Source organism: Cynoglossus semilaevis, chromosome 14, assembly GCF_000523025.1.
Source record: "Cynoglossus semilaevis isolate Cse_v1.0 chromosome 14, Cse_v1.0, whole genome shotgun sequence".
NCBI lineage: Eukaryota > Metazoa > Chordata > Actinopteri > Pleuronectiformes > Cynoglossidae > Cynoglossus > Cynoglossus semilaevis.
In genome coordinates, this window is record NC_024320.1 from 8,652,556 (window position 1) to 8,677,224 (window position 24,669).

The 24,669-nt window shown below is 37.9% G+C and overlaps 1 protein-coding gene across 1 annotated transcript; it reads right to left on the reverse strand.

Moving 5' to 3' along the window:
* Positions 1–701: 701 nt before the first annotated feature.
* LOC103389468 (bile salt export pump) lies at positions 702–22,783 on the reverse strand. Its single transcript, XM_025062033.1, has 38 exons — positions 22,630–22,783; positions 21,897–21,995; positions 21,773–21,791; positions 20,603–20,632; positions 20,442–20,493; positions 19,345–19,637; positions 19,173–19,260; positions 18,241–18,374; positions 17,990–18,161; positions 17,779–17,903; positions 17,366–17,540; positions 17,143–17,256; positions 16,940–17,050; positions 16,707–16,859; positions 16,283–16,575; positions 16,111–16,198; positions 15,200–15,333; positions 14,949–15,120; positions 14,738–14,862; positions 14,325–14,499; positions 14,102–14,215; positions 13,899–14,009; positions 13,693–13,818; positions 12,909–13,112; positions 12,651–12,821; positions 12,026–12,227; positions 11,612–11,681; positions 10,692–10,806; positions 10,444–10,614; positions 9,438–9,542; positions 9,187–9,348; positions 7,715–7,918; positions 6,315–6,556; positions 5,974–6,130; positions 4,931–5,128; positions 2,892–3,098; positions 2,493–2,639; positions 702–1,017 (listed from the first exon to the last, which is right to left on the reverse strand). The coding sequence occupies exons 2-38, from the start codon at positions 21,973–21,975 to the stop codon at positions 817–819; spliced, it is 5,439 nt and encodes a 1,812-aa protein (XP_024917801.1). The 5' UTR covers positions 21,976–21,995; positions 22,630–22,783; the 3' UTR covers positions 702–816.
* Between the last annotated feature and the right edge of the window lie 1,886 nt (positions 22,784–24,669).

A 24,669-nucleotide genomic window follows, 5' to 3' on the forward strand; every position in this document is an offset into this window, starting at 1 on the left:
AAGATGTGTAATGGAAAATAAAAAAATAGATAGTAATATTAAACTAAAAATTATTATAATTATTAAAAAAAACTTTCAGTTTAATTTAAAATTAAGATGTGTAATGGAAAATAGATCAATGAATTAGATTAATAAACTTATAAACAATAAAACACAAAACTTTTGTTTTTACCTAGAAATCACGTGAATTACAAATGTACCACAAAATGGGAACAGACTTAAGTCTGACCCAGAAATAAAAACATGTACAGCAGTGATTAATGATTTACGAAACCTGGAAAATATTTTAATTTAAAAATATGACAACAAGATATTTCATTTCAGATTTTTTTCCCCTGGTAAGGCTTTTGGATTTTTTCACTTGAGACCTTTGGTGGCATTAATTCATCCCAGAACAGAACAGAAGTTTGTTTATTCATCCTGCCTGCAGGCAGGGGTCCAGTTATGCTGCACAAATGTTTTGGTGATAGATAAAATAAATACTGTACGAATAAAACTATGTAGAATTCATAATGTACCTGTTTCACAGAAATAAAGCCAGGGCTTTAATTAAGACTGGAGATGCTAAATACTCAAGTGGACTTCCTACTGCCATGTGGCTTCTACACCAGCTTCTTTTCGACATGGGGTTTGTTCAGTTCTGATGTCCCTGAAACCACAAAACGTATGTAAAACACATGGTCGTGGTGTTTTGCGCTATCATGGAGGGAATTTGAATTTATAATTTTCCATTTTATCTTGCGGCTTTTATGTAGCGTGACTTTATTTCCATGAAAAGAGTAATCATTTCTGTCTCCTGTTGAATGGACGGAGCGGTTAGCTGATTGGTGCTCCTGTGGTCACCAGTTTGTAGTAGGCTCCCTTGAGGGCCATGAGCTGGTCATGATTGCCTTTTTCAATCAAGAGGCCCCTGGACATGACAGCGATGATGTCAGAGTTCTGGATGGTGGAGAGGCGATGGGCGATGACAATGCAGGTACGGCCTTCTCTGGCTTTGTCCAGGGCTTCCTGTACGACCTGAGGCCAAAACAAATTGACAAAAGATCAGAGAGAAAAAGTGTTTTACTGAGTCACAAGGACGAGTGTTATCTTTAAAGTACGTGATTAATGTGCCATAAAGGCTGAGATGTAGTCTTTGAATCCTTCGTCTAATCTTTAGCGTTCCCTTCAACTCTGCTTGAACAATGTTCAGGTTCGTTGTCCTACTTTGGACCCTGAACTTTCACCGACATCATAAACATGAACTTACTTTCACTGACTTTTAGCTTCTTTGGGCTAAAGTTCAAACTGTCTTCTCTGACAGTTTTTGTCAATTTGCTATTATTGAGGCATTTGAAGATATCTTATAGTAATCTTGTGTAGCTAACTGGGAGGTCTTTACAATCTAGTTACCGACTTTTGACTAATGTTTTTTCATATGCTGCTGAAAGTTTTCTTTAGCAAATACAATTTTTTTGTGTGTGTGTGTGTTGTCGTTACTTTAGATTACATTTTGGGTTCAACATGTAGTCGTCCCAGCAAACGTGTTTCTCATTTATTTATTTATGCTGTGATTTTGACAAATTTCTCCAGTTTTCTGTGCTGAATTAACAGAGGATAAGTTTAGCTCTCGGTAATCACATACCTACTGCAGCAGCCATCATGTGTTCTCCATCACAATTACAGTAATTTTACGATAGCACACTGATGACTGTGATTAGAATGTTGGAGTGGTTCGGAGCAGCAGAGGCCTGTTTGCTCCACAGCGTGAGCCCTGTAGACCCTGTTCATCTTAGAGAGGCCGTGGTGTAGAACCGTGGCAGCTGATATTAACACAGATTATGACCATGATGATAATTAACCTGCTGCTCCACTCACTTTCTGTGACTAGAGGACCAGCAGAGCATCTAGATGATGGAGTGGTGGACGTGTAAGTTAAGGTGATTTACCCACAGATGCAGATGGCACCAGGGCCAGGGGGCCGACACCCTCTCTGATTCATAGTGACCCTGACACGTGTCCTTTCTCCCCCCCTCCGCCCCCCATCACCGACAAACATCACAGATAAAACAGAGGTGTAATGTGCTTTTTGTGATTATCTGTACTAAAACAAATTGGGCATTTAAGTTGTACATAAATGTCAAAATTTCCCTGTTAAACTTAAGCACAGATTTATACTTAATCACATGAACAAAACATGGACAGCCAAGTCCTGGACACCCATAAAAAATTTAAAATACATAAATATAAATAAAACTGTAGGAATAGAAATATATATGTATATATACACATATATTTCTTAAAAAATATTTTAAGAAAGAAAATTATTTTTAAGAGATTAAAAAATATTTTAAGAAGGAATTATTTTTTAATAATTAAAAAATAATTAAATACTTTTATTATTAAAATTATAATTTTTATAAATTGTAAATTATTGATATTGTATAGTGGTATCGCTGACAGCCAGCCCCCTCCCCCCAATTCAAAAATGTTATCTGCGCCCCTGGGTTTACCTTCTCGCTCTCAGTGTCCAGAGCTGAGGTGGCCTCGTCCAGTAGCAAGATCTTGGGGTCACGAATGATGGCCCTGGCGATGGCAATGCGCTGCTTTTGACCTCGAGACAACTGTGAGCCCTGAGCACCAACGTTGGTGTTGTATTTCTGAGGTGGAGGGAAGGAACATTCGTTTCAGGAACCCGTTATACTTGTCAGCCTATAAGGTTAACATACAGCACTTTGTTTCTGTTCTTTAGGCTGTTGTGTAATGGAGCAGTCTTTCCAGATTAGACGTTTGTTCATTTATTCTTGTGAAATAAATATTTAAAGTAGTGACCTTTTAACCTTCTCCGACTCTGCTTCGGTTCATTTATAAAACTATGTACAATTTATATCTGCTTCTTCTGTGTATAGTACCTCAGGCAGGGCCATGACGAAGCTGTGCAGCTGGGCCTTCTTGGCAGCTGCGATGACATCGTTCATGCTAATTTCACGGGAGTTGTCTCCATACTTGATGTTCTCTGCGATGCTACAGTCAAAAAGTATAGGCTCCTGAGACACGATTCCGATTTTGGAGCGCAGGAAGGACACGTTGACACGAGTTGAATCATGGCCATCTATCAGCTGCAAAAGATGAAACATTCTTTTCATCACATAAACATAACATGAAAATACTGGAAAACAACCATTTAGACTGATCTCAATATCAATAACATATTTAATGTCAGGCAATATGAATTCAATGTTAAAAACTGCTCTGTAAATCAGTAAAAGGTATTTAAAAATAGCTTGAGTTAGTTGAGTTGTTTAAGCTAAAAGATTGTTGTGGAGCTAAGATAAAATTTAACAAAACATTTTATTTATAGTTTCACAAATACATATTGTAGGTTAGTGCAAACCAGCTGAATGTAAAATACAAATAACATTTATAATAAAATATGAATAAATCAGTTTGTAAATACAGTTTATTACATAAGTAGTTATATTAAAGCAAACGAGGAGAGGAATAAAGTCATTTAAAAATGTTCCCCAAATAGCTTAAAGAAAACAGAGATGGTTCCAGAAGGGTTAAATGTGGCCAAAAGATAGAATAAAAAAGTTTCCATTCTCAGAACAAACTTATCCAAATGTAAAAGTTGTAAATATTGTAGCTAAATTGCTCAGGATTGGCTCACAAATTGCTAAAAACCTAGCAAATTAATGTACAGTAGAGTGCAATTTTAGGCCCTGTCAGAATGTGTTATTTTCTGAAATAATACATACTGTAGTTAGTCATGGGCACATAAAGTTAAAATATTAAATATCAAAAAAGTATGTGGTGATGATACATCTATATAGAATACAATTTCTCTGAGACAGAAATGTGGGATCAACCTAAAAAATAATAACATGGTGTGTGTAGAAATATTTACATAACTAAGAATTAAGTCACAGACTGGTTTGGACTTTTGAGAACAACAACATGTATGTGGGTTAGTTTTTGTACCTAACTGAATGTTAGATTTCTAACCTAACATTGCTCATTACTACCCAAATGAATAACTAAATACTTAGGCCAGAATTTACTGAACTTTCTGCAATAACCCTGTATTACTGTCCCTTTAAAAACTCTTAGAGACAGAAAATGAGGTGGATGTGTTTCTAAACCACTTCCAGCTCAATTAGATCAGTTTGAATTTGGCAAGTCGCCCTCACTGGCACGACGTCAAACCCCTGTCCTGCCCAGAATCTCATTTATTCTAAACACAGGGCAAAGTCAGCAGAAATGTCCTGCGAAACAATGATGTGTGAGACAAAATGACCGGAGAACAAGAACAGCACTTCAGTCCTCATGTGTCCTGTAATTATTCTGGGACATTGACAAATTACTCATTACACCCTTGTGGTCAAGTGTGGGACATTTGAGAAGAATTATTGGCAAAAGACATGTTTGTACTTAAGGCCGTGCCGTGTTTAAAAGCTTTACATTTAAAGGATAATAAAATACATCTGCATAATTGGATTGAGATTAGTAAAAAGGTAAATAGGTTTTTCAAATCTGTCAGTGTTCAAGCCCCTAAAGCAGGTATGTTTAAAGCTTGGCTCAAGGACCAATCATAGGACTGGAATGGATTATTTGTTTGGCCAACATTTTCATTACATAAATTAGCATTAATAAGATAATAATTAGTTATTCTTTATTATTATTATTATTATTATAAGAAGGCTTTTCTTTACCTCTTAGGTAAGAGCAGTTGCAGGGCTAATATTAATCATTTTTTGGTCAGACTTCTTATTGTTGAGCTAACATGAAGCTAATTTCTTTGATGCTAATGTCTGGCTGTTTCTGGACTAACGTTTGACATTTGGAAGATGTTTTTGGCAGGCCGAGGTATTTAGGCTACACAGTCAAATTTATAGCTAACATTTCATCTTTTGATTCCCTCTGTGTGTGTCGTGCATGTTGTGGTAATCACCACTCTGCCGTGGTCAGGATCATAAAACCGTTCTAGCAGCTGTACGCTGGTGCTCTTCCCACAGCCACTGCTACCCACGAAAGCCAGCGTCTGGCCTGGTTTGACCCCCACGTTCAGTCCGTTAAGAACCTGGATGTCTGGTCTGGTCGGGTACGTGAACTTACAGTCAATGAACTCCAGGTTTCCCTGAAAGTTGTCCTGTAAACAAATGGGATTGGGAGAAACAGGAGGAGAGAGGGTAGTTACAGTGTTATAATGCCATCTTCATTTAAAAAGGAAGTACTACACCTTTTGGTTCATGCAGCTTCTATGTCAGTTCAAGCTCTACACCAAACAAACACATTAAAACAAATGTATTTCTCCTTTTAGAGGAGTTTCAGGTGAGTGAGGAGCAGGAATCCCCTCCCCTTCAATTAGGGAATACCAATTTTGTGATCTGGTTAAAGCTAACCTTTGGCTAAGTTTTAGCTAGCTATGGTTAACTGGGCAATTTGTGAAGTATCAGGAGATAAATCTTCCTTCTCTTTCTGGAAATCAGATTTTTTTTCTCTGCCTCTTGAATGCTTCAAGAGTCTTACAATAACAAGACGTGGTTTTCCTATTTAGCCACCATCAAGGTGCACAGTACTTTAACAACTCTATGAAAAAAGGTTATACTGTTTTTCTTAATATTTCCCCATATAAATAGTTCCCATGATTATGATATATTCACAGATTCAATGTGATTCACCAGATTAGAAATGTCAGAAAGATTATATTTATACTTTCAGCTGTGCTATTTATATACTGTTTTGCGATATCCTATATTACAAATTACTGCAATTCTATTAAGTTTTTTTAAGCAGCAACACTGTGCTGTTACATGCTTAACATCAGGTCACTACAATTGGAACAGAGGGATGTACATTTGTAATCACTACAGAAGAAATAAAAGCAAAATAAAGGGAACCAGCACCATGAATATTTGCATGTTAAATGTTAATTTAAAAAAATTGATAGAGTACTGTATAATATCAATATGATATACAATTTTCCCACCATACCCATTTTTCTCCCTTGTCACTGTAGACACTAATCTGAGGCACGCGGTCCAGCAACTGGAAGAAGCGTGCAGCTGAAATCTTGGCCTTGGCGTAGTCAGGTGTGTAGGATGAGGCTCTGCCAAGTGCCGTTCCACTGGTGACAATGGCTGAGATTACCCTGCAAAGAAGAAAACAGCTTTGGAATGTGAACAGCATAAATCCTGGCAAACAAGTTCTAGGCAACAAAAATAGTCTGTAAAATAATGTATTTTATCAACTGACAGAGTTTAAGAGAAGCTTTTACATATTTGAACGTAAACAGCAACATTTTGTCACAAGAATTATCTGGATTTCAGCCTCACCTAAACACCAGGCTAAAATGTAGCCCTTCCTGTCGCACCAAATATCCACCAAACCTGTAGGAGGCAGCGTTGGTCAAAAAGACCACACACTGGGCAAAACCATAGCAGCCTCCATACACGTTAGCTTTCTTTAAGGCAGCCTGGAATGGAGCATCTAGTTGGGCATTGTACATGTCCACAAAACTCTTCTCTTTCCCCAGACCTGCGATGGTGCGGATGTTGTTCAGAGCCTCACCAGAGATCTGTGAAGGAAGAACATGGCGTCACAATCACTCACTCTGTGTACATTAGGTCACATGGTTCACTTACATACAAGCCAAAGACGTAAGCAACCGACTTTGACTATTAATTTTATTATTTTTTTTTTTTACAATTTTCAGACCATATCCTGAACTAACACCTGCAGTACTATGTTGTCATGTGATCAGCATAGTGTAGTTGTAATGGCTTTGCACCTGAATTTACTTAGTTAATTTGAGATCTTAACCTCCATCTTAAGGTTTAGGACTAGTTACTAGTTAAAGACTAGTTAATGAGCATTAGGTAGTACTTGCAGTGAGACTAGTTTTGCTGTGCAGCTAATACCACTTGAAACGGAAACGACATTAGTTGCATTTCATTTTTAGTTGTTTGATTTTTAACTTTTTTGTTAAATTTGTTGATAATATATTTACATTTTATTTTATGCTCACTACTTTGTATTATTTAGAAAGTTTTCTATTTTTATTCATCTTTATTTATTGTTCTTAGAATATTTAGAAATGTTGTCTTTATTGTTTTTTTAAATTATTTTTATTTGCCTTTGACCTTGAATCTAAATTCTGTTATATTTTGTTTTCAATTTTAGCATTTTTTGCATTTAAAAAAAATCTATATTTCACTCACATCCTTCCACATTTTTAGTATAATTTTAGTTTTCTTTTATTGTTTTTCCTCATTTTGTTTCACTGACAAAGATCAGTTACGCATACGCCAAAGATTTAGATAGTGAATAAAAACATTTCCAGCTTATAATTTAGATGATAAGTTTTTCCTAAATATTGTATGAATATTTAGAAAATTGGTTGGATTGGACATGCAATGCAGTGAATCTGTAATTTGTGTAAAGAAGGATTTGATCCGGATAATGGATCAGCTTTGTTTTGTGATTTTCTATCGGATTTAGCGCTGCTGCAGATAACTAATCCCACCCTGGCTGCTACATAATCCACTTAAACAGAATGAGCGCAGTTATAGGAGAAGAAGAGTTTAAATGGTGATGTTGTATAGTTGGTGTGGCCCATCAAATTTTAATGTGGGGCAGACACAGTGGCACCGCCCTCAGCTGAGCAGCCATACAAATTGTGGGTGAATCATTTCAGACACAACAGGCAGTAATACCAAAACAATATTTATCTGACCCGTCCAGCAGCTTCCATGGCCTGCTTGTCCTGTTTGGCAAATCCTGTCAGCATTTTAGCCTGAAATCCTCCAGACAGAGCAATAAAGGGCAGGAAGCAAAGGATGAGCAGCGTCAGCTTCCAGCTGAAATAGAAGGACATGATGACTGCCACGCCGATGTTGGTGAGGGAGTTCACGATCATGCCGATCTGTGAACCTGTGGCCTGAAAGTATGAGAAAGTTACAAAGAGGTTTAGTGACTGTGAAGAAGCGGCTTGGTTTTGTTTGTGTAAAGTACAGCTCACAAACAGAAATTCAGCTTAAAAAGCATTTTATAATTTGATAATTAACATTTAATTGAATCAAAACAGAATCATATACAGTAGTGTTGAAAATGCAGTACATTCATTTTAAAATGAACACGCAGATAACGCTTTTCGTAGCACATCATAGCAGACATGGCACTAGTTTAAACAACTAACAACCAACTGATAGCTGAATATCAAGACTGGTTTATTTGATTCAAGGACAGCATTTCATCATTTTAATCGAAGTATAGGGTTGGAAAATGCATTGAAGGTGCTGTAGGGTTTTACATCTTGTCTAAAAGATTTCTTTTTGTACATGTTAACAATATTGCCTTAATGCAGGCAGAAGGAAACTATTGACTTCCCCAATGTTCAGTGTTTCTTCCAGTTTAACCCATTTTATAGGGAATATTTTGGGAAGTACAAAATAAACTTTAACTGGTATACGACTGTTATGGAACTGCATTTATTAATGCATCAACTGTAGATGAACCAAAACAGGCTGCTGAACTACTGAATGATAATGATATTAAAAGCTTGATGCTACATATGACTCCTTACCACTTTGACAAAAAGCCCTAAAATCTAAGCAAGGCTCCATCTGAAGTTTAGAACATATTAGATGACATCATTTTGACCTCTAGTTATATATAATTAATATATAAATATATAGTCATTTCTACGCAGAGTCTGTCCCCTGAGGCCCAAAGTAGGCAGGTAATCAGTCATTTTCTGCCTAAGCAATGTTATGAAAATGAGAAGTATTCATTTAAAATGTTAAAAAATATGTGACCATGTCTTCATTCCCTCTAGGGTAAACATTACACACGAATATCACTCCCTCACTCAATCAACCCCCCACCCCCCAACACACACACACAGCAATTATTGTTCAGATTCTTCACTAGTTCATGTTCTTCTTTATCTTTTCTGTCACGGTCTTCACCAGACTTGACACTGTTGTCAGTGTGAGTGATGCTATTTTTCAATACTCAATCTATAGCTGCACAATTAAAGTGTACATTTAATCCTAATGATAGCATTTTTCTTTTTCATGGATTTGCCCAAAGCAAATAGATTTGTCACAGATTTCTAACTGATTCCTTCCACTCCCAAAAGGTCTTGAAGATTTTTTTTTTTTTTTTTGAATTAGGGCTCTACAATTCAAACTGGCAACAGCTCACCCCTTGAACCTGTGAGGCATCAGTAGCCAGACGTGTAGTCAGAGCTCCGGGGCTGTTCCTATGGTCATCAAACCACCCAACCTCCTGACCCAGCATGGCATGGAAGCCGAGGCGCCGCAACCTGCGGGTAAGCAGCTCACCAGATTTGGAGAATGCATAACCCTGGAGAGAAAAGACAGTAAGTACATTGGAATCAGCACCACCGCTGTCTGATTAAATTAGACCTGATGCGTGACCTGCTGTGATTTTACCTGGAGCATCTGGGTGAAGAACGATACCACGCCAACAACAACAAAAAACAGGCAGATGCTGTCGATTTCCCTCTTCTGAGCCACAGGATCGGTGACTGAAAAGGTCTAAAGAAACATGCACAAAAGAAACGAGTAGTTCAGGATCCCCAAAGACTATTTGAGGTATTGATACATTATCCACATCTGTCTGAAGGCCTTAGCAGTAAGCAATACAATGGCTGCTATCTTGAATTGTAAGGATGGTGTTAAACATCATTTAAAATGAACTTAATTCTTCTTCCCATTCTTCTCCTAAAAATCCCAGAATCTAAACAAGAACAAACGCATATTTTTGTCTTCAAATGTCAGTGTTGATCACGGGTATTAATTTCCACAGACTCATCTAGAATCTATTTTTTTATTTTTTCAGACATTTCTCAAACCAGAGCTTGCACAACCCATCCTAGAGACCTTTCCTCGCACTCAGCATGAACAGGGTAGGACCAGAGCCTTCAGCGCTCAGTAGTTCTGCTGCAACAACTGATTAAGAGTGTAAGATATTGTTGTTTTTATTGTGAAAAAGCACTTGACTAACTAACTATGTACAGCAAACATCCTAGTCTTGTGTGTTAGCACGTGGTTAGAGTACAACTTGCACCTTTAATATGGCCAAGGGAACCAAGATGAAAACATTAACAGCGTGTTGTTGTTCAATATAGATATTGAAGTCGACGATCAGTGGCTGCTTTCATTTTTGTTACTTCTGGGCAGCACCCTCAGATTAATTGTTATTACACTCTGTGCCCCCCTAACCCAAGCCCCCAGAAAATTGGACCTGCCCCTGTGGTTTTGATGTTTAGTTTCCTATTTTAGACATCTGTTGAGTTAGTTTGATCTACCTTATGATTTATGTATGGCTAACCCTTCAAACATCCTTTACCTTTGCTGCGTCCATTGAGGAGAAACTATGTTCAGTCCCTTTTTTACACAATGTAAAGTTTATTCAAGAATAGAAAAGAAAACTTACGGCCAGGATTTGACTGAAGAGCAGTGAATAGACTGGGTTCACTCCTCCGTTTATTGCAGCTCCAAAGGTACCAAAGAGCATGTAGGGCCATTCTGGTAAGTTGTACTTCAAGATCCGAGTAACGGGAGCCGGCTCTACAGGTTCCTCCTCCTCCTCCTCTGGAATTGCATTCTAACATTTTAAAAAAAAGTTTTAAATATCCGAAAAACAACATTTACATAGAAAAGTATAGAAATGTTTTCACACACTTTGTCTGCCTTGGAGACGGAGTAGGCCCTAGGACCAAGCTCTCCTACAATGGAGACTGAGGACTCAGGTATGAGGTTGGACAGCTGGGACCTGGAGCGCTGGCGGATTGAGGATCTGTAACATGTGGGAGTTCTTGGAAGTACTTGCACAGAGTTCCTGGTACTGTCTCATATTCTATATTATAATATTTGAGACAGTATAATCTATACCAGTGTTTCTCCAACTTTTTCTACTCTGTACCACCTGAGAAAACCCTGATCTCTGTGAGTAGCACCATGATGACCAACATTAGAATACAGCAGCAGAGGCCTTCACTGTTAGCCTCCACCACAGGAGAGATGTTTAGACAGATGTTTATGTTTAAATGTTGTATTAATTGTGCATGGTATGTTTCAGATTGATTCAATTGAAAATGTAAATGTGAAAATCTGAATTTTCCCCGCGTACCACTAGACGGCGCTTGTGTAGCACTGGTGTGTGTTCACAAGTTCCTTGTGCTAATTTATCTTGCGTATTAAATTCTGGACAGTAGAGTCCAACTATTGAACAAGCTCTTAGAAGCACACAGTAGACCTTTTAGGGTCATAAGGAAAAGCACATGTACAGTTTTAGCAGTACTAGTTACCAACCTGCAATAATAACGCACATAATCACTTGTTATTTGTAACCAGTGGTAGTTGCTACAAGTTCCTGTGAGGAAAATGCAAATGTTTCCTGGTGTTGATACTTATATTGTTCCTACAATGGAAATGCACTCAGTGTGGCTTTTGATAATACAGTAAGCTTAGGTCCAGAGTGTCAAAATAAACAAATCAAGGTAATACAGGAAATGAAAATGTGGGCCTTCACATAGACATTAGCCATTTTTACAATAATCTTCCCTTAAGTGCTGAGTCTAAATGTGTATTGGGGTCAATACCTCAAACTGGCGCGGTAGCTTCCCGCTCTGGACAGATTTGGTTTCACTAGTTCTTCTTCCTTGTCAGCCACTATTGGACAAGCGGCAGATCCATTAACAGTTGTATGCATGCATTCTCATGTACAGTAGTATCTTGAATTAATGAGTCATTATGCAAAATACATTATTTTTATGCTAAGTTTTAAATAGCTCATCTACACATGTATGTTTGCTTTATCTCTGTCTATAATAATATTCAAGCTATTCCTGTACTTCCTGGTTAATGCCCAGCTTTTTTATCTGACCTAGTCTTTGGAAAAGCTCTACACATGTATGTTTGCTTTATCTCTTTTTTATGTGACTTAGTCTTTGGAAAAGTACCTACTGTTGAGTTTTTATAATATAATTTTCCTTAAGCATTAACACTGTACCTACTTTGTTTAGCTTTTTCGTTTAGGGCCTTGTCTCCTTGACTCTGCAAGGTCACGAGGGTGAAGTAAACTCCCTTCCTCTCCAGCAGCTCGTTGTGTTTGCCCCTTTCCACTGCTCGACCATGTTCATAGCCAACAATCACATCAGCATTCTTAATGGTGGAGAGACGGTGGGCAATAGAGATGGTGGTCCGACCCATGCGAACCTAGTAGAAACCATCTGCCTTTAAATGACAGTATGTCATAGCTACAGAACAGAAATACTTTAAATGGATGGTTTGAAAAGTCCAATGTTTTGTTGTTGTTTTTTTGTTGTTGTGTAGTGCGCTAAAGCCAGCTGGTTATAGAAACATCCAGCTAGCTCTCTTACAATTTAGCTCTCTAACAATTTATGTGTCAGTCTGAGTCAGGCTCAAAATATGGATCAACAATTACCAATTAATTATAGTAATAATATAATAATTATAGTGTTTTTAGCTCAGCCACTTCCAATGGATGCAACTATGTGTATAATTTGTACCAAAAAGGTAAGAAAAAACCCCAACAATTTCTTGGTATTTAAATAAATGAAACAAACCAAAAAAATTAAGCCAGGAGAAACAAGCTTGAGGTTTGCATTTAAAGCTTACTTTATCCAAGGCCTCTTGAACCATAGCCTCGCTTTCGTTATCAAGGGCAGATGTCGCCATATCCAGGAGCAGGATTCGAGGATTTCTGACAAGGGCTCGAGCAATGGCAATTCGCTGCTTCTGACCTCCACTCATCTGTCCTCCCCCTTCACCAACCAGAGTGTCAAATTTCTGTAAAGATTCAGACCATAACATGATGAAACGTAAATCCTATTGTCACTTGACAATGTCAGATAAATGTTGCAAAAAAGAAGAGACCTGAGGCAGATCCATGATAAAGTTGTAAGCGTTTGCCTCCTTGGCTGCTTTGATAATGTCCTCGAAGGACACACCAGGTCGACCATAACGTATGTTCTCAGCTATGGTAGTGGCGAACAGCACAGGTTCCTGCTCTACAATACCAATCAGAGAGCGCAGCCACTGGATGTTTAGGCCTCTTATGTCATGGCCGTCCAAGGTCACCTGACAAATAAACCACAGCAGGCACCTTCATTTACTGAAACAGAAGATGCAAAGCTTTCCAACGACTTGACTTTAGAGAATTGTTGGCAGTAGCGCTTTAAATGGCAGGCTTTTGGGTTTCTTATCATTTGGTCCATCTTTAATTTAGATTAAATATAAACTAGGCGTTAACCTTCATTAGCTGTGCAGCAAGCCATTAGGTAATGCTAAAAGTTGAAGTTAGTTTTTAAAATTAAGCTAAATCTATAAAGTGAGTTTATCCATCTATCTATCCATCTATCTATCTGCCAAAGCAGCTCATCTTCTTTCAAGGCTGAAAGAAAAACTCTAATTCTCTATTTTCAGTGTCAGTGAGGAACCATGATGTTAGAGGTCATTTGCTGAATAACAGAAAAGATTCTCATATTCTTTCATAACACTGTGAGAAGGTTTTTTTTTATTGTGCTGTTATAACTGGCCTGAAGAGAAGGACAAAACTCCTGCTGAGTGTTAGAGTAGTCCATGGTAGGGAAATAAACTACTGTATATGACAAGAGCATCACATGTTCTTTTAGGAACATAAAAAACATCTGAAACTCACCATGCCTTCCTTTGGGTCATAGAAGCGCTGGATGAGCTGAATAGCAGTGCTTTTTCCAGCTCCACTTGGACCAACAAAGGCTGTGGTCTCTCCTGATTTCACTGCTACACTGAGCTGGTCCAGTGTCTGAGTTCAAGAGACATAGCAGTATTAAAATCTCTCAAATCTCCTCATTCTAACGATATCTTTAGAGAAGCAAGGCGTACTTTGACTTCAGGCCTGGATGGGTAGTAAAAGGACACATTGTGGAACTCAATATCCCCTTTGACCTTGTCCAGTTTGTAGCCAGCCTCTGATAAACAGTCAATCTCTGGCTCCTGTTGGTTTATGGTTTTGATGTTAGCACATGTGACAATAGTGTTTGGTCAGGGGAAATAAACTTTAACTTGACATAGAAGATGTTTAGTACTCTGTCAATGGTCTCAAAGATGATGGTAGCAGCTCCACGACCAGCAGCAAATGCCTCCAGGCACGGGGAGGCCTGCCCCAGATTCATTGCGGCAATCAAAACCCCAAAGAACACCTGGAATGAAAATAAGTGAAAGAGAAACCTTGTACTGTATGTGTAATCTGAATTGGTTGTGTTTGGACAGCAGTGAGTAAATTAAAATGTTTTATTGTCTCTTTGATACCTGGAGTAGAGTCCCTGGTGAGTACTCCTCTGTGTCTACCACCAGAGTTGAACCGTACCAGAAGGCCAGACCATAGCACAGAAAAATGATGAGCCACATGTATCCAGTGAAAAAGCCCATGATCAGACCCTTCCTGATGCCCCAGCGCTGTGCTGACACCAAGTTCCTGTCATATCTGTGAGGAACAAGAGGAGCTGAGAAACCTACCACAACTCTGGTTCCTTAACCACCGAGCCATGGTGATACTTCTTATGTAACGTCATTTACTAGACACAAGGCTGAGTATTGCTCTGTAATTATAGTACTTTGTATTTTTGCAGTACTGCACTGCTGTAGAAGACAAGGGTTTTTAGGTTTGAATGTCCTTAAATATGCTGAAATTCAAGAGGGAAAAAGTTCAATTCATACTTTACCTTTGCACTTCTTTGTTCTCACCACCAAAAGCAGCCACTGTCCTGATGGAGGAGAGGACCTCATCGGCCACAGCTCCGGCCTTAGCGTACGCCTGCAGCTCCATGCCTGTCAGCTTTGCTACAAACTGGGTTCAACAATAAAACCCAGAAAAACAGCAAGTTAGCAGAGAGAGAAAAAAGGCGACAGAGTGGGGGAGAGATCAAGACTTACCAAGGCCATCAAACCAGCACCTACACCGATGAGAGGACTGGCTGCAACAATGACTAATGTAAGCTTCCACCCTTTAACGAATCCAATGCAGAAGCCACACACGAAAGTGGTGAAACGCTGCAGGAAAATGGCCACCTGGTCTGCTATTGCGTCATTGATCTTATTGATATCGCTGTGATGCAGAGAGTAGTGATATTAAACAGAACACTCCAGCAACACCACATCAAACAGGAGTCCATTAATCTACTCACTCTGACATGCGAGTGTTCAGTTCACCCACAGACGTGCAGTCGAACCAGCCGATCTCCATCCTCATCACTTTACTGAAGTACATTTTCCTGATCAGCTGGATCTGTTTGGCAGCCGCCGTCACCCACAGTGAGATCTGTCGGTTGTGTAAGGCAAATTTACAAGTATGACTGGGTCAAAGGTTAGGGTTGTCAAATATTATAGGCTCAGCTTATTTCAAATGTGGTATTGAGTCGTACAGTCAAGGCGTAGAACAGAATCTGTTTGTGTAGCTCTTTCTGCGGCTCCAGAGGAGCTTTTTCTAGTCTGATTTCTTTTTTAATAAGACTAAATTTGCTGACTTTAGATTTTTTTTAAATGGGTTTCACAAATGTAGTGTGTACGGAGCCCCTAAAGGGACATGGGGAAAAAAAAAAAGAAACATATCTCGTGCGCATGAGAAAGTTTTATGTACGTACTGTACATGATTTACAACATGATTGTTTTGTTTTTTTAATGTATTACCCTGTATGTATGTGTGGCAAAATGCCTTAGATATACTTTCTCGTGCTCACGAGATACGCTTCTTTTCTTTTTTTCCCCATGTCCCTTTAGGGGCTCTGTAGTAATGGCTAAAATGGGTTAAAAAAGCCATAATGGCACTTGATAAAAAACAGAGCTGGCTGTTAACTCAAAAAGAGTTTAAAAAAAGTTTATATCAGTTATCAAATTTTTTGAAAGAAAAAACATGCAAAATTAGAAACAAACACGTTTAATAAGAGCATATCTTTACTTATAAATGTACTACTATGGTGGTGGTCCCCAATTAATAGTAATTAATTTTAGTTACATTTTATTTTAAGCCCGAGGACGCTTGTTAACTTTACTACACCAATACTGTATAGTAATACACATGTTCTTTTTATATACAAACCTGTAAGTATCCCAACAGGAAGACAGCAGCTGCGATTCCAACATAATAGTAGGCAAATTTGGTCATTTCAAACTCAATGTCCAGCAACCTGCACAGAGTAAATGAAGTAGAATTATCAAAAATGCAAAATAACAAAGCATGGTCTCAACCAAATTGAAGTTGCTCCACTTACCCGCACGGCATGCCCAGCAGCGGGGGCAGTAGATCCTCTGTAGAATTCCTGCCAAAGCTCCACAGGGACATGTTCTGCACTGATGCAGTGACGTTCTCCTTCCACTGGATTGTGTTGTTGACGCACTCTTTTCGGTCGTCGCTCAGCTCATTCAGCTCAATGTCGTATTCGATGAATGTGTCAGTGAGCAGGCCGAACACCAGCAACATCATGGGCTGAGCAGAGCCGTGCAGGATGGCACAAACACTGCCCACCACCATCATTAGCACCTGGTTACACGTGGCGAAGCGGAACTAGGAGAGGTAGAAGATTAATGTTCAATATAAAAAGTCCCTTTGAGATATAAGGGGATTTCAGTTTTATTTAAAATTGTATTTGTTTACTGAGGTGTACTGGTCTTCTTGTGGCATCACATGTTCTTTTAGGAACATAAAAAACATCTGAAACTCACCATGCCTTCCTTTGGGTCATAGAAGCGCTGGATGAGCTGAATAGCAGTGCTTTTTCCAGCTCCACTTGGACCAACAAAGGCTGTGGTCTCTCCTGATTTCACTGCTACACTGAGCTGGTCCAGTGTCTGAGTTCAAGAGACATAGCAGTATTAAAATCTCTCAAATCTCCTCATTCTAACGATATCTTTAGAGAAGCAAGGCGTACTTTGACTTCAGGCCTGGATGGGTAGTAAAAGGACACATTGTGGAACTCAATATCCCCTTTGACCTTGTCCAGTTTGTAGCCAGCCTCTGATAAACAGTCAATCTCTGGCTCCTGTTGGTTTATGGTTTTGATGTTAGCACATGTGACAATAGTGTTTGGTCAGGGGAAATAAACTTTAACTTGACATAGAAGATGTTTAGTACTCTGTCAATGGTCTCAAAGATGATGGTAGCAGCTCCACGACCAGCAGCAAATGCCTCCAGGCACGGGGAGGCCTGCCCCAGATTCATTGCGGCAATCAAAACCCCAAAGAACACCTGGAATGAAAATAAGTGAAAGAGAAACCTTGTACTGTATGTGTAATCTGAATTGGTTGTGTTTGGACAGCAGTGAGTAAATTAAAATGTTTTATTGTCTCTTTGATACCTGGAGTAGAGTCCCTGGTGAGTACTCCTCTGTGTCTACCACCAGAGTTGAACCGTACCAGAAGGCCAGACCATAGCACAGAAAAATGATGAGCCACATGTATCCAGTGAAAAAGCCCATGATCAGACCCTTCCTGATGCCCCAGCGCTGTGCTGACACCAAGTTCCTGTCATATCTGTGAGGAACAAGAGGAGCTGAGAAACCTACCACAACTCTGGTTCCTTAACCACCGAGCCATGGTGATACTTCTTATGTAACGTCATTTACTAGACACAAGGCTGAGTATTGCTCTGTAATTATAGTACTTTGTATTTTTGCAGTACTGCACTGCTGTAGAAGACAAGGGTTTTTAGGTTTGAATGTCCTTAAATATGCTGAAATTCAAGAGGGAAAAAGTTCAATTCATACTTTACCTTTGCACTTCTTTGTTCTCACCACCAAAAGCAGCCACTGTCCTGATGGAGGAGAGGACCTCATCGGCCACAGCTCCGGCCTTAGCGTACGCCTGCAGCTCCATGCCTGTCAGCTTTGCTACAAACTGGGTTCAACAATAAAACCCAGAAAAACAGCAAGTTAGCAGAGAGAGAAAAAAGGCGACAGAGTGGGGGAGAGATCAAGACTTACCAAGGCCATCAAACCAGCACCTACACCGATGAGAGGACTGGCTGCAACAATGACTAATGTAAGCTTCCACCCTTTAACGAATCCAATGCAGAAGCCACACACGAAAGTGGTGAAACGCTGCAGGAAAATGGCCACCTGGTCTGCTATTGCGTCATTGATCTTATTGATATCGCTGTGATGCAGAGAGTAGTGATATTAAACAGAACACTCCAGCAACACCACATCAAACAGGAGTCCATTAATCTACTCACTCTGACATGCGAGTGTTCAGTTCACCCACAGACGTGCAGTCGAACCAGCCGATCTCCATCCTCATCACTTTACTGAAGTACATTTTCCTGATCAGCTGGATCTGTTTGGCAGCCGCCGTCACCCACAGTGAGATCTGTCGGTTGTGTAAGGCAAATTTACAAGTATGACTGGGTCAAAGGTTAGGGTTGTCAAATATTATAGGCTCAGCTTATTTCAAATGTGGTATTGAGTCGTACAGTCAAGGCGTAGAACAGAATCTGTTTGTGTAGCTCTTTCTGCGGCTCCAGAGGAGCTTTTTCTAGTCTGATTTCTTTTTTAATAAGACTAAATTTGCTGACTTTAGATTTTTTTTAAATGGGTTTCACAAATGTAGTGTGTACGGAGCCCCTAAAGGGACATGGGGAAAAAAAAAAAGAAACATATCTCGTGCGCATGAGAAAGTTTTATGTACGTACTGTACATGATTTACAACATGATTGTTTTGTTTTTTTAATGTATTACCCTGTATGTATGTGTGGCAAAATGCCTTAGATATACTTTCTCGTGCTCACGAGAAAGTATCTCGTGCTCACAAGATACGCTTCTTTTCTTTTTTTCCCCATGTCCCTTTAGGGGCTCTGTAGTAATGGCTAAAATGGGTTAAAAAAGCCATAATGGCACTTGATAAAAAACAGAGCTGGCTGTTAACTCAAAAAGAGTTTAAAAAAAGTTTATATCAGTTATCAAATTTTTTGAAAGAAAAAACATGCAAAATTAGAAACAAACACGTTTAATAAGAGCATATCTTTACTTATAAATGTACTACTATGGTGGTGGTCCCCAATTAATAGTAATTAATTTTAGTTACATTTTATTTTAAGCCCGAGGACGCTTGTTAACTTTACTACACCAATACTGTATAGTAATACACATGTTCTTTTTATATACAAACCTGTAAGTATCCCAACAGGAAGACAGCAGCTGCGATTCCAACATAATAGTAGGCAAATTTGGTCATTTCAAACTCAATGTCCAGCAACCTGCACAGAGTAAATGAAGTAGAATTATCAAAAATGCAAAATAACAAAGCATGGTCTCAACCAAATTGAAGTTGCTCCACTTACCCGCACGGCATGCCCAGCAGCGGGGGCAGTAGATCCTCTGTAGAATTCCTGCCAAAGCTCCACAGGGACATGTTCTGCACTGATGCAGTGACGTTCTCCTTCCACTGGATTGTGTTGTTGACGCACTCTTTTCGGTCGTCGCTCAGCTCATTCAGCTCAATGTCGTATTCGATGAATGTGTCAGTGAGCAGGCCGAACACCAGCAACATCATGGGCTGAGCAGAGCCGTGCAGGATGGCACAAACACTGCCCACCACCATCATTAGCACCTGGTTACACGTGGCGAAGCGGAACTAGGAGAGGTAGAAGATTAATGTTCAATATAAAAAGTCCCTTTGAGATATAAGGGGATTTCAGTTTTATTTAAAATTGTATTTGTTTACTGAGGTGTACTGGTCTTCTTGTGCAGGGCTTAAAATAAATAAATAAATAAATAAATATTGAGTCTATGGAAATGTGGTGTAAGTCTTTGCCACAAGAGGCACCATTAAGTATGTGGCTGCAACTGGATGTCACCCTGCTCCCTGCTTCCAAGGCAGACGTGCTAACCACCCCACTATGAAACACTCAAAAGCATGTTTCTTAGCTAATAAATACATATACACATAATTAAATACAAATATAAGTAGGTATCTAGTATAAATAACATAAAACAATACTAGACTGAGCCTTCATCAAACCCACAGAAAAGTAAAGCCAAAACTCAATGCTAATAAGGACGGCAAAACCTATATTAAATTATATCTATACTTACAGTATATTAGAACATTTGCTCAGAAATAGCACAAAGTCATTCGACAATCAAGTTAGAATAAAGGTCGTTTAAAGTAAACATATAAAGAAATAAACAAAACTAAAACAAAAATAGCCTAACACGGTCGCTAACGGTTTTTACTGATGGGTAAGTATTGATGATAAGATTAGAGCGACCTCTGCTGGATCATTTGGTACTTTGTTGGAGACTATGGAGAAGTTTTATTTGAATTGATTTTGTACTTCTACTTTTTAGATAATCCTATAGCTGAAAAATGTTTGAATAAACATTTTTTTTAAAAAGTGAATGCCCCTGTTAAATCGTGGTGAAAACAAATATTTACCAGTTGAAAGAATCCAACCCTGATAGCCGACTGTTCTGCCGTTTTCTGATCCCTGTTTGGACAGGATTTAGTTTATAATCCATATATATATATATATATATATATACATAAGGTAGGTGTGCCAACAAAATGATAAGGAACTGGTTCATTTTTACACTCACTTTTCATCCTTCTTAGTCTTGGTCATTGTCCTGAAGGGAATACAAGAGAAAATGCTGTTAACTACTATACTTAAACGTGATACTCAGGAAATAAAACTACTTCACCTGTACAGTATGTGTACCTTGGGATAGGAGGGTTTTAGCTATTTGGCTAAAAGGTAAATCATTATCTTTATCTACAACTGAACAAACCTTTATCTGACTATTTTAATCACCCGAGTTCATTGTCCTCTACACAGATAAGATATTGAGTGTTTCTTACTCAAATCACAAACATCCTGTGAATAAGTTCTTAGAGTCCGACCAGAGAACACATCAAGTATTTAAATGAGCTCTGGTTTGAATTATTACAGGGGCCGCAGTTTTTGTTATTTTGCAGACTTGATGGAAAAAGCTTTTCAGTTTTAAAATAACTATTAGTTGACATTTGTCTAACTTGTTGAAATGGCAATTCCCACATTTTTAGCATTGTGAATAATTTTTGGAAAAAGTCTTGATCTGCAGGAACTATAACATATGATGGAATTATAGCTATAGTATGTGCTGTGCAAACAAATTATCATCATTATAGCACATTTAAAATATGTTAATTTTTGCCTACTGTTTTGCTCAAATGTTTTGTCTAATTTTAGCTATTGTAGCACTAAGGAGGTAATTCTGTGGTAACGCTGAATGACTGTATTTTAACTAAAATTGTACTACTGGCTTTAAACTTAGTTCTATCATGTTGAGTTAAAACCTACGTATTTTAAATTATCTTTGCCACACTTCTCTAAGGTTGACATTATTTGCAACATAAATGCTATCTGATTTTTTGATGTAAAACTAAACAGTGATTATTGTGACTATACTTCTTTTTTTTTTTTTTTTTACTAAATATGTGTTCATCCCAGCTTTAATAGTACACATTTGTTTCCCTCTGTTTTATTCTTGCCTATTTCTATCTACTTTAGGGCAAAGTTTTAGCTATTTTTTAGCTTTTGTTGTAGCTTGTTTGAACACCTCATTAGATCTCCCTCTGTTTTATTCTTGCCTATTTCTTTCTACTTTAGGGCAAAGTTTTAGCTAATATATTTCATAATATATAATATATTCAAAATATTTGAATATCGAAAATCCTACAAACACTTTCTGAGATGTATACAGTAGTAGAGTAAATATAATACTCACATGTAGGGGTCAGATGGATCTACAGGAACAAAACAGGTGGTGGTTATTGTATTTAGTGTATACTATAAAAAGAGACACTTAACATGACTGTTTAAATGAAGATTTAACTACATGAGTAATTTACCGTCATCTGAAACCTCATAGCTGTGGTTTTCCTGTCCCAGCTTTTTAATGCTTTGTAGTTTCACTGATCCACTTGGCATGATGTCTCATCTGCAGGTATCTACGAGCAGAACGCGTATTGTGACTATACTTCTTTTAAGGTTAAGACAAAAGTGGAAAAAAAAACAATAAATAAAACCCAAATGTATTTTCCGGTAGAAGGTTAGTAAAAGTCTACAAAAATATATACAATCTCATAAAAACATTTTTAGCCTTTGTCCTAAACACCTAAAATGTATTACCATTCGTCTTCATTTGCTTAGTACAAAAGTTGTTAACTGCTCAGCGTCTAATGCCCAATTCAAAGAGAATAGAAACAGTTTCTAACATTGCCTCCTGTCGACAATTTGTGCAGCTAATGTCAACATGAATTATGTAATTATTAAAGCATCAAAGCCATAAAAATTCAAAGTTTGATCCCTGAGTGTTGCTGTAGACTTAGGCACAGCGATGGTTTTTACTTGTATTCCAAACTCCACCACAAATCTACAAATTTAATGAGTAATAGAAAAAGTAAGACATCAGGAAGTTTGAGATAAAAAACTACTCACTCCAACAAACCAAAGTCTACCCAATCAGCTGTTTAACGTCAACGCAAAGTAAATAAGTTATTCACTTTAATATTAATGTCTACGTTGAATCTACATTGAATATTTAACTATCTCTAAAAAACAAACCCAAACCGTTCTACCTACTCATGGAAAATATTCCTCTTCAGCTGTGAATCAGATCTGAGCCTCAGTCAGTCAGTCAGTCAGTCCGGTGTCTGTCACCCAGGCTCCTAGTCCTCTGTGGTTTGTTGTTGCACCTTTGGCAGCGATACACGTGCTCTTATTGAACGGAGTTGGGCATGGCTGGAACTTGGGGTCAGAGTGTTTTGTTTTAAGGGTAAGTGTCCTGTGGGTTCCTGCTGTCCAACAGGACACTCACCCCGTCGGAGCAAACATTTCACCTTACGGTGGCTCTGTGTGAACAGCCACAGTGCTGTGACGCTAGTGATAACTTTAGATTAAAATGACGGCTCAACAGTCACTATGAAGTAATTATTTTTGCACTATGAACACTATGATTTTGAGCACACAAACTCAGGCCCGGGGGCCAGATCTGGCCCACAATGTAATTACTGTATATTTAGCCTGCGAGATCAAATGTGTACTAGAGTTGGCCCACCAGTTTATAACCCCTGTATGCTGGCAGGATTTGTACTATTAGTGATGAATGAGCTATGAATGAATGAGGATGTTTTTGTTGTTGGCTGGTGAAAAAAAAAGATTTACATTAAAAAAGAACTGGAAAGGCTACAGAAACATAATAAGAAACAAATACTAGTGATGTCTTATATTTCAAATTTAATTTCTCTTATGTGTTTATATATTAACCTTTGGTTGTTCAATGTTTACACAAAACTAATGTTTTTTGCCACATGAAAAAAATTCTACATTACATATTTGGAGAGAAGGGAAAACATGCAGAATTGCAGTCAATTTTTCAATAAATATTAAGTTTGGTCCACGACTTCGTCCCAGTTTTTAAATTTCATGACTCTGTGAATTTGAGTTTGACACCCCTGATTTAGTGCTTTGGCATACTAATACATTTATGAGTTTTACTTTTGTTTTTAGTGAGCATTCTGACATGTCAGAAGTGACTCTCCTGGACAACAGTGGGAAGAAACATATACAGTATAGTTTGCAATAGTGGCATCACAGCAAATCATGTGACTTTTTTAAAAGTCTTTTTGAAATATAATTGTCTTATAAACCTAGGAGCTACCTATAACTCCAAATGCCCTTTAGCTAAAATGTTATTTTTTATTGACTTTGGTGCAGGAAATTTAAATTTTAGGAAAATATTTGATTATACAAGCAACGTTTCTATTCTGTGAGCCTGAGGCGAAACGTGGGGTAGGCAAACTTAGAAAAATTATACTGCTCTGGAGGTTGATGCCCTCCTCCTGCTTGACTCCCTGGTCAGGTGATTTTTTTTCTAAATGCACTCAGAGCTACAGTATTTGCAAACTGAACGCTTTTAGGACAAAAACACTGAAGATAATAGTTTTGTGTGCGTGTGTGTGTTTGGTAAAATTAGTTTAAACAGTGATTGTAAATCTTACTGTTTACATTTTGAGCGACTATGCAAAACTGGTAAAATTAGTTTAAACAGTGATTGTTAATCTTACTGTTTACATTTACATTTACATTTTGTAACTCAAGGCTTAGAACAGATAAATGCATTAAGTAGCCTAAAATGAGATGAATAAAAAGTTTAAATGTATTGCTCAAATGTATGAGATGAATAAAAAGTTTAAATGTATTTTTTTTTTACTCAAACATAACACCTTTTAGGCTTACCGATTAATGATAAAAAGTCCTATGGTAACATTATACCTTAAAGTCATTGTAATAATCGTTCCACCATTAACAGATTTAATTATTATACAATACAATTATTAAATCTGTAAATGCAATTATCTCATTAAACTACATCACATACTGTAATATAATGCTATATATAATGTTTTATTTAATTTAAATATATTACAATTTGTTTTAGTTACATTTTTTATTGTCAGTTATTTAAAGAAAACTCTAACAATATACTATACAAAATATAAGATTAATAAGAAAACAATATAAGAAATATATATATTTATATGTTGTTGTTTGTGAGCCAAGGTTAATATTAAAACAATTTGTTATTGAACAACACTACTGCCCACTTGTGGTCAATATGGA

Bases quoted from the DNA above. Each gene is read 5' to 3' on its own strand.
- LOC103389468 (XM_025062033.1), bottom strand. From the start codon at position 21,975: ATGCCAAGTGGATCAGTGAAACTACAAAGCATTAAAAAGCTGGGACAG. The intron at 9,543-10,443 runs GTAAGTTTTCTT...ATGTTTCTTTAG, and splicing joins TCTTCAGTCAAATCCTGGCC to ACCTTTTCAGTCACCGATCC. The intron at 5,129-5,973 runs GTATGGTGGGAA...ATTTGTTTACAG, and splicing joins GTGACAAGGGAGAAAAATGG to GACAACTTTCAGGGAAACCT.